Genomic DNA, 10,124 nt, shown 5'->3' on the forward strand with positions numbered 1-10,124 from the left:
GACCACTATCATATGTTCAACCATCATTGACTAAAACATCTTTATGCAGGAGACTATATAGTGACTCAATCTGAAGAATAAATCTGAACAGACCTCGGTCATTCTCCTGCCTCTGCTAACTCTGTATTCTTTATTCTCTGGAACAGGAATAAAAGGAGGAGGAAAAACAAGGAGAGCCAGAGGAATCCAAGGAGAAGGAGGGCAGGGAAGAGGAAAGGGAGGAGGAAAGCGAGGAGAGGAAGGAAGTGATAGAAGAAATCGAGCAGAGGAAAGTCACAATTGTGTTTCTGAGGTGATGGTACAGGGCTTGCTGCTTCTCACTTTGCCAAAATCCCCTTCCCTGAATCTCTGAAAACTATCCCACAATATTACACAAGCAAAATATTAGGTTTCAGACCCAGGACAGGTGGCTGAGGTGCCTAACTTTCCAGCCAGGGGCTGGGCTTACCTTCCCCAGAGGCTCTTCCCTTTATTATCCAGACAGTTCATATATTCTCTCTCCCTCTCTCTCTCTCTCTCTCCCTCTCTCTCTCTCTTTCCCTCTCCCTCTCCCTCTCCCTTCTGCCTCTCCCTCTCCCTCCCCCTCCCCTTTTCCCTTCTTCCTCTTCTTTCTGCCTCTCCCTTCCCCTCCCCTTCCCCATCCCTTCCCCCTCCCTCTCTCTCTGTCTGCATTTCAGTCTCCCTGCATGTGTCACCATTGTTATGTGTGTGTGTGTGTGTGTGTGTGTGTGTGTGTGTGTGTTCATTTCTCTGTTTGCATGGGCCTTGGGACCAGTGAACCCAACCAAGAACTGCCCCCCCCCAAATCCTGCCTTTTCTACTTTCAATTTAGCTTGAGTCAGCTTATTATGTCAGCACAGAAAACCTATTCCAGAGGAGCCACAGAAAGTCATGTCTTCCCAAGCTGATGCTGTGGGACAGAAATGTGAAAGGACATGTCCAGGTCACACAGACTAGCAGGTCAGGTAGGACAGGAAGGTGTGTGAATTAGTCAGCTCTCTTACTACTGTGACTCATACCTGCAAGGACAGCGGAAGGCTCCTGGTTTTAGAGGGTTCCAGCCCATGTCTAATAGCCCTACATATGTGGACAGAATGTTAGGATGGCCTATGGTAGAGGTCCTTACTCACCTAATGGTGGACATGAAGCAGCCAAACACTACTTGACATCTCCTTCAAAGATGCCCACCTCCTTGGAGGACATACTTCCTCCAAACAGGCCAAACCTTACAGCTTTCAGAACCTTCTAAAAATAGCACCATCAACTAGGGACCAAGCATCCCATACAAAAGCCTTAAGGGGATATTTCATATTCTAAGCTAACACTTTGTTTACTCCTACCCAAGTTACTTATGGTGACTCCTCTCTTAATCCCCTCCCAGCATAACTGGAGAGCTGTCTGGTTGTACTCCTCCCACGATCTAGAGAGTGTCGCTTTGATACACAATGTCTTAGTTTGGGTTTTATTGCTGTGAAGAGACACCATGACCAAGGCAATTCTTACAAAGGCAAACATTTAATTGGGGCTGGCTTACAGCTTCAGAGGTTCAGTCCACTATTGTCGTGGTGGGAAGCATGGCAGCATGCAGGCAAACTTGGTGCTGGAGGAGCTAAGACTTCTATAACTTGATCTGAAGGCAGCCAGAAAGAAAGTGTCTTCTGCAGGCAGCCAGGAGCAGGCTGTGGCTCACAATGGGTAGAGCTTGACTAAACACAGGCCCTCAAATCCCACCTCCACAGCCACACACTTCTCCAAGGCCACACCTACTCCTGCAAGGCCACACCCACTCCAGCAAGGCCACACCTCCTAATAGTGCTACTTCCCATAGGCCGAGCACATTCAAACCACCACACACAAGGTTGTAGGGTGAACTCAGGAGGCCCAGGTTGAATAATCTACATGAGTCTGGTGGTGGCTCATGAAGTCCTGCCTACACAGGTACAACTAACAAATACTAAAGATCCCTAAGATTTCCTGCTGCATGCCGTCTGTGGCCATGGTCATACTGCCCTTTCTTCATGTCAACTTAAGAGGACCTGCACATGAGAGTGACATAGTGCATGCAGTCCTTCTCTAACAGTCACTTCCTCAGCTCAGGCCTTATCACGGAGGAATGTATCTCACAAGATGACACACAGGGAGAGAATATTCTTCGTCACCCTAGTCTCAGCTAACCAATGTGATAGGGCCACTCTACTGTGGCAGCATGCTGAGGCTCTGAGGTCACTGTAACAAGACCTTTTAGAAGATGTAAGCCATGTTAATCCTAGCTTCTTGGACTCGGGTTCCTCCCCCATATGAATTTTCCTGTCTCTTCCACACTATCATCATCCCACATGTTGTGTTTTGAATAGGAATGGCCTCCATACTCCTGTGTTTGAAGGTTTGGCCAATAGGTGTGGCACTATTTAGGAGATGTGGCCTTGTTGGAGTGGGTGTGGCCTTGTTGGAGGAGGTGTGGCCTTGTTGGAGTGGGTGTGGCCTTTTTGGAGTGGGTATGGCCTTGTTGGCCGAACTGTGTCACAGTCTTCTGCTTCCTGTGGATCAAGATATAGAACTCTCAGCTCTGTCTTCCAGCACCATGCCTGCCTGGATGCTCCCCTGCTCCCTGCCATGATAAAAATGGACTGAACCTCTGAACCTGTAAGCCAGCCCCAATTAAATGTTGGCCCTGGGGTCTCTTCAGAGCAGTAAATCCCTAAGACAGTATTTCTCTCAGCCCTCCTGTATTGTCTGCCTCTCAATGAGATGCATAAGTGCCATACTTTTTTACTGGGCAATGAAAGCCTTTGGCTTGTCTCCACTCTGAGAATGTCCAACATTCTTCCGGCATTTTGAAGTTCTCCTGCCTTCTCTGTCTGACAGTCACTGGGAGGTCTTCGTGTTGCCTCCTTTTATGAAGAGAAAACTGCATTTTAGATCATGTGCTGCTTGGAACAGCTGCTGCTTTTACAGAAAAATCCCTGAGTCTCATTTTCATTGGATTGACACGGTCATTTTTGGAAGATCATGACCTGTCAATGTTTGATTCGTACCATACAGTCTTTCCATGTTGCTTTCGGGGCTGCTAATAAAGACTAAGTTTATCCTTGATAACTTCTAGCAAATTCTTCCTTTGTTTTAAAACACACATTAACAGTTTCTGTAACAAGCTCAACTTTTTTTTTTAAGTTTTGTTTTACTCTTTGTTTCTTTTTATGTATGTATGAATGTATGTTTGTATGCATGTATTTTATGTAAGTACACTGTTGTCATCTTCAGACGCACCAGAAGAGGACATCAGATCTCATTACAGATGGTTGTGAGCCACCATGTGGTTGCTGGGAATTGAGCTCAGGACCTCTGGAAGAGCAGTCAGTGCTCTTAACCACTGAGCCATCTCTCTAGCCCGGCAAGCTTAACTTTTATTATAAACCCCACCCACATGGATAGGTTTAAACTCTTGTGGCCTACATTCATTCATTTTCTCTCTCTCTCTCTCTCTCTCTCTCTCTCTCTCTCTCTCTCTCTCCCTCCCCCACCCCCTCTCTCAGCTTTTCTTGGGAGCTATGACTTAGACATTCAGGTAAATCATTTGCTAATTTTACCTTTAGGCTTCTTTAAGACATGAGAAACATGTCATATGCACTAAATGATACAAGTCTATCTGGTTCTGCAAATCAAAAAAGTCTACATTAAAGCTAAACTCCCCAAAACACATCTACTAATCAGATAATCTTTGTCCAAGTGACACGGAATCATTGAGAGTCAGCCAAATGTGTTCTATTGAATCAGAGTTTGTCCTGAAGTTATCCAACCCCAGGGAAGAACAGGGAGTCACTCCAGGTCAAGGGTGAACACCCCTTTCTGAAATGAGGGTACCTCCACAGCATTCTTTCTCCACCTCCATCTCTGCTGTTATCCCCCAACCAGACCTGACCATCCATGCCTCCCTGTACATGAATACCATATACTAACTTGAGTTGTTTATAAATTTTATTCTGTTTGCTCAAATAAATGAGAAGCTACTTAGAATGAGTGCCATAATTTCCTAAGCGGGAGACCCCATCATCCAATAACTACTTCAAAAAATGTAGCCAAATGACTCGTGGTTTACAACACCCACTGTATGTTCCCACACTCTCTCTCCTGACACAGACCGTCTGCTTCGTCATGTCTGAATTGGCTAACTGACTTACTCATTGACATGTGTGAACAATGAACGCCTTGTTCTGTTCCTACTATTAGGAAACACACATTTGGGTGAAATTTCAAAAGTTTCTTTTTGCTTCCTGCGGGGAACCCTTGAGTCTAACACCAAATAACGTTGTTTATTTGGGGTATTTTTGTTTGGTTGGTTGGTTGGTTTGTTTTTTTGTTTTGTTTTGTTTCTTTCTGTACTTCAACCACTTTTATTTATAAGAGTTTAAGAGGTTTGAGAAAGATAGAAACATACATGAGAAATCATCAGAACAGACATAAGTCAAACCTAAGAAAGCTACTTATTTCCTTTTGATTGGATGATGAAGAAAGCTGGAAGGCCTCATTTAGTGAAGGTAAAGTAATTTTAGCACATAAAATAAGCAAAAATCCCTACATGTGGAAGCTCGACTGGACAAAATAAGGGGAAAGCATATCACAGGACACAGGTCAAATTTTAAGGTCATATTGGTAATCCGTTTTTTAAAAAATCAGAGAAGACAGGAAGGCTTGGCATGTGTGCCCCTGGTCTCACAGGCACATTGTTCAGTCTGCAGGAAGTGAGTCACCCCTTGCAGAACTCATCACAACTCACTTTAATCAGCCTCACTTTGGCCTGGCAGGAAGTAGCAGTGTCCTACCACAAGAAGTGGGCCACCCGTGGTGTCAAAGCACAGAGGGAGAGTGGTGGCTCACACTGACAGGTGAGTAAGGGCAAGCTATCAGTAAGAAGGGAGTCACCCAGAGGAGAGGAAAGTGAAACCCCCTGAATCTGTGGTGATCTGGTCCCTGGGAACACTGAGCTCCAAGCTTCCTGGGGTCACCTGGAATGAGGCCCAGATATCACCCTTTGCAGCTAGTCCTCACTGGCAGGGTCATCGCTGTTCTCTCCCAGTGGAACAACTTTGTGGGCTTCTGGACTGTGTACATCTGGGTCTCTGTGGAGCATTCCTGGTTCAGAATCGCCTGGAGCAAGAGGTAAGTATAGAGATTACTGTGTATCATAGGCCATCCTGTTTCATGTCCACACTAACATATCCAAGCTTAATGTTACTTAGAACAACTCAAGATGCAAGTATAGAACCCTCTTTCTGCCTCATGTGTAGGCTCAGGCCTTCCAAGGTACCGGGGCATATCAAGTCCAGTCAGGACAAACATCTGATATGCTTGTGCTTGAACCCTAGCATCAGTATGTGTAAGACGTAGCAAAAATTGGCGGAAGTGGACACCCTTCTCCACAGACCTTCCTGCCTACTTCCATTCCTTTGAGCATCTTCTACATCTATCCTGAATCTATGAGGCACCTAGGGCTGCTGGGATACAGTGTGGAGGATCTTTTACCTGGAGACTATTTTTTAACTTTAAAAGACAAGGCCTGAGCTGAGAGATATCTCAATAGGAATGAGGACTTGCCCTGCAAGCATAAGGACTGAGATTGAATCCCCAGCACCCATATAAAAGACTGCTTTGTTCACAGTCATATGACTGTAATTCTAGAACTGATGGGTAGAGGAAGACAGGTCTTGGGAGCTCACTGGATGGACAGACAGCCCAGAATAAAGGGCAAGCCTCTAGAGCACAGAGACACCCTGTCTCAACGTAGTAAGGCAGAGAATAACAAAAGAAGTCAACATTCTCCTCTTATACAGTAACTTGTATGCACCATACACACAAAGAATGAAAATATTCTCATTTTTTCTTCTCTCTTTTTTTTAAGTTTAGTTTAGTTTTGATCTTTTTTTTGTTTTGTTTTGTTTTTGAGACAGGGTTTCTCTGTGTAGCCTTGGCTGTCATGGAACTCACTCTGTAGACCAGGCTGGCCTCCAACTCAGAAATCTGCCCGCCTCTGCCTCCCAAGTGCTGGGATTAAAGGCATGCACCACCATTGCCCAGTTTGTTTTGATTTTTTATGAGTACGTTTTATTAAGGGCAGGCTGACCTTTAATTCAATATGTAGCCAAGCATTACATTAAACTTCTGTACTACGCCTATGTCCCAAAGGCTGGGATTTCAGAAGTGTGTCACCACCTCTGCTCTTTATCTTCCTTCCTTACTTAAGATCCAGATAATAGGGGACCTGGTTGTTTAGAGAAAGAAGAGAAAGCAATGGGTGGAGGAAAAGGGTAAGCTGTTAGGAAGAACAGTAAAGCTATGAAACAGAGAAATGACAAGCAGAAATGAGCTCAGGGGGAAGGGTCAGAGGATACAGGGAGGGACAGACGTGTGTTCTAGCCACTACATAGGTACCTTACCAGCTTCTCCTCCCTTGCTGGTGGGTTCTTCAGGAAGCAGCAGAGAGGGGCATAGATGATGTTGATGGTACCAATGATGACCATGAGCCAAGGGAAGCCGATGACCTGTACAATAACACCCCCGGTAGATGGGCCTGTGGAAAATAAACCAAATTCCAAGTGGTTGTTGAATCGGTCACCTATAAAACACTACCCTAGGGACAGTGGGTAACCACAGAGACTGAGGCAGATTCCACTATCATCAGATCCCTAAGAGAATGAGGTCTCTGGTTCGAGATCCAGGTAAACCACAATGGAGATGGGGACTGGGTCACTCAGGCCTGGGAACTCCCGTCTAACCCAACCAACATACCAATAGCAAAGCCCACACAAAAAGCCACATCAGCGATGGCGTAGACACTCCCATACACAGAGCTGTGGCGTAAGTCCACCAGGTATCCCATGATGGGCATCAGAGAGGAATCCACCATGCCTGCGGCCAAAACAAGCAGGATGCTGTTAGTCAGCTTACCCATGGCATCTCCCTCCACTCTGCCCCCATTTAGTCTACTCTCTGGGCCTGCTGTCTCCACACTCAGCACCAACAGAGGACCAGGTAGGAACCACGAGCCCACACTGCACATCTGCCAGCTTCTCTCTCATCCCTGCCTTTCCACCTGCCTCTTCTGATGGGAAAATGGGGAGGAAAGAAACCTGACTCAAAGGACAGTTTCACAGGTGTCTTTTTCACTTTGACGTCACTGCTTACCTATAGCAAAGCCAAGGCCTGCATTGGGGCCAATGAGACCAAAAATATTGTGAGCCAGAGGTACCTAGAATGGGAAGGAAGAAGAGTTCCTCAGAATACCACTGGCCTGGGAAGGGCAGGGTGCAGAGTCTTTGCATGACATGTATTTGTGACATCTGCCACATGCTTTGCCTCTGATTTCTCATACCTTCTTTTGAAGAATAATCTTCCTTTCCACCTTGATCACATGAAAACTGGGCTGGTGTTACCCGAACTTACAGTAAGCAGCAAGATCAAGTTCTAATCTCAGACTCAACTATATTATATTCTATTATATTGTATTATATTATATAGTATAGTATAGTATAGTATAGTATAGTATAGTATAGTATAGCAAGGATATATTCATGAACACTAACACTCTCTACCAAACACACACTTTTGTGTTCATTCATCACTGTATGTTGCCATCATTGATACTATCAAGCTTGCTTGTTATTTATTTCACAGTACTGGGGATCGAACATAAGGCCTTGTGAGGCTAGCCCCCTCCTCACTTTTTTTATTTCGTTCTGAGATGAGGTTTCACCGAGTTAATTGCCTAAGCTAGATTTGAACTCACTCTGTAGCCTAGGCAAGCCCTGAATCCCTGATCCTCCTATCTTAGTCTCCTGGAGTAGCTGGAGTTAAAGACCACCAAATTTGGTCCCAAGGGTTTTATTTGAAACCCAAACTTGGTAGCCATTTTAGCAAAAAGACAAAAAATAAACCCAACATTTAGCAGCTTAACAACTGGAGAGACAAATGGAATCATTTGGGTGCCACAAGAGCAAGCAATGGCATGCATTCACCCCTTTCTGAAAGCAGCGTCCCTACCCCTCTTTTTGGTACCTGTTACTCAATACCACTGACCCATCACACAGCCACTGAAAGGTTCAGCATGCCATTCAGCACTGGCAGCTCTTTATGGAGCAACACCTCAAGTGGTGCTCATATTTGTAAATGGCAGGGCTGACTTACTGAGGCTTTTCAAGTGCCCTCTCCAGTCTGCAGTCTATGTGGATTTCTCCAAACACCGTGTGAGATGCAAGCTAACTCCTTGTAAGAGAACACTGAGCAGAGAAGTGGTGTGAGTAGCTGAGGGCCACACAAATGGCAAGTGGTAAAGCTGGAAGGGAGCTTTGAGATCATGCCCATCACCAGGGGCTTTAAAAGCTCAACCTGGGTGCAGCGCTCAGAGCCTTATACCTCTGTTTTCATATCCCTTTAGCCGGGAGCCAGATGGACTGATGGTCTCCACTGAGGACAGGTGACAGTAACAGCCTGGAAGCACAAAGGACTCCTCAAGATGGAAATCCCTACTTTCTTTCTTTTACCAAATTTTCTGCTCCTAGAGACTGAGCCATAAATGGTGCAGGTCCTGGTGGCTAGTGGAGATTGTCACAGTAGATTGACTAAGTGGATTTATAAAATACCATTGGCTGGCAAGCTCCAGAAATAGATCCCAACACGCTTCAATTCACATGTTTATGCACAGCCTCACACCTCTGGTTCCACTGCCCTATTCCTCTCCTTTTACATGTCCTTCTGATGGTACGCCACTTCCGTTCACAGCATCCCCTTGGGCACCAATTTCTGATCATGTAGGAATTCCTACCATGTCAGCCTACTGCTCATTTGAAGGAAAAGATCTTAAATTCTGTAGTGTTCTCCCTTTTTCAACTGGGTCTTGTACTTACACAGAGCAAGCTGACACCTACAGCCAACATTCCAACAAGGGAGCACAGCCACCTGGAAGAAAAAGAGCTATTATCACACAGTATCTGCAGAGTTGGCTACTACCTGCCACCTTGGCCAGTGCTAAATACCCTAATTTAAGTAACCCCTTAGATTCAGGAAGGAACTGCATCTCTACAGGACAGACTGAATCCCTTTCTGTCTGGGTCTTTTCCTTGGGAAAGATGCTATAGTGACAGCTAAGCTGATGAGATTTCCCTGCTCTGTCTGCAATGATGCCCCCCCTCCTTCTCACATCCAAATTTTAAGGTACACTATCCCTTTAGGCAGAGGGTAATTTCTTATTGCCATCCATAACATATGAGTTCAGGGTAAACTCATAGCTCTTCTCATGGCAGTGTTGGGAGTACTACACTGAGACATATGCTTGTAGCCCTTAGGACTGAAGGCTGCTGCTTCCAAAGGCACTTAGACTATGCTCTTGATCTGGATTATTGGTGTTTGCCAGTTCAGGTTGCTTCTTTTTTGTAGATTTTATTTATTATTATTAATGTGCATGAGAGAAGGAGTGTTGAGAGGGGTTATGTGAGAGGGGGCACACCACAGCATGCGTGTAGAGGTCAGAGGTCAACTCTGTGTAGTCAGTTCTCTCTATCCACCTCTATGTGGGTTCTGGAGATTAAACTCCAGACTTTTGTGGCAAGAGCCTTTATCCACTGATCCATCTCTCCAACCCAGTTCAAACTCTACCTACTCATAACATTTGTGGTCTTACAAAACCTCCTCAAAAGGGGCCGTCTGAAGACCACTCCACCCGAGTATCTATCCCATGTGCAGTCACCAAAGGTAGATGCTGATGTGGAAGACAGGAAGTGCATGCTGATAAGAGCCTGATATGGATGTCTCCTCAGAGGTCTTCAAGAGTCTGACATATTCAGAGGCAGATGCTCACAACTAGCCATTGAACTGATCATGGGGTTCTCAATGGAGGAGTTAGAGTGAAGACTGAAGGAGCTGAAAGGATTTGCAGCACCATGAGGAGAGCAACAATACCAACCAACCAAAGCTCCCAGGGTCTAAACCACCAGCCTGGGAGCACTTAGGGAAGATCCAGGGCTTCAGCTGAATATGTAAGAGTGGAGGGCCCTGCTGGGCATAGGTGGAAGAAGAGAACCTTGACCTCATGAAGGCTGGATGCCCCAGGGGGTGGGAATTTTGAGGGTGGGGAG

The 10,124-nt window shown here is 45.6% G+C and overlaps 1 protein-coding gene across 1 annotated transcript; it reads right to left on the reverse strand.

The window, feature by feature from the left end:
• Positions 1–6,431: 6,431 nt before the first annotated feature.
• LOC114635355 (chromaffin granule amine transporter-like) lies at positions 6,432–9,000 on the reverse strand (the record flags this gene model as incomplete). The annotated part of the gene is made up of 4 exons (XM_028783985.1): positions 8,898–9,000; positions 7,180–7,243; positions 6,784–6,903; positions 6,432–6,565 (listed from the first exon to the last, which is right to left on the reverse strand). Coding segments are annotated over exons 1-4 (348 nt in total), but the record flags the coding sequence as incomplete, so codon positions are not given.
• Between the last annotated feature and the right edge of the window lie 1,124 nt (positions 9,001–10,124).

This window comes from Grammomys surdaster, unplaced genomic scaffold (genome assembly GCF_004785775.1).
Source record: "Grammomys surdaster isolate TR1022 unplaced genomic scaffold, NIH_TR_1.0 99919, whole genome shotgun sequence".
Lineage (NCBI taxonomy): Eukaryota > Metazoa > Chordata > Mammalia > Rodentia > Muridae > Grammomys > Grammomys surdaster.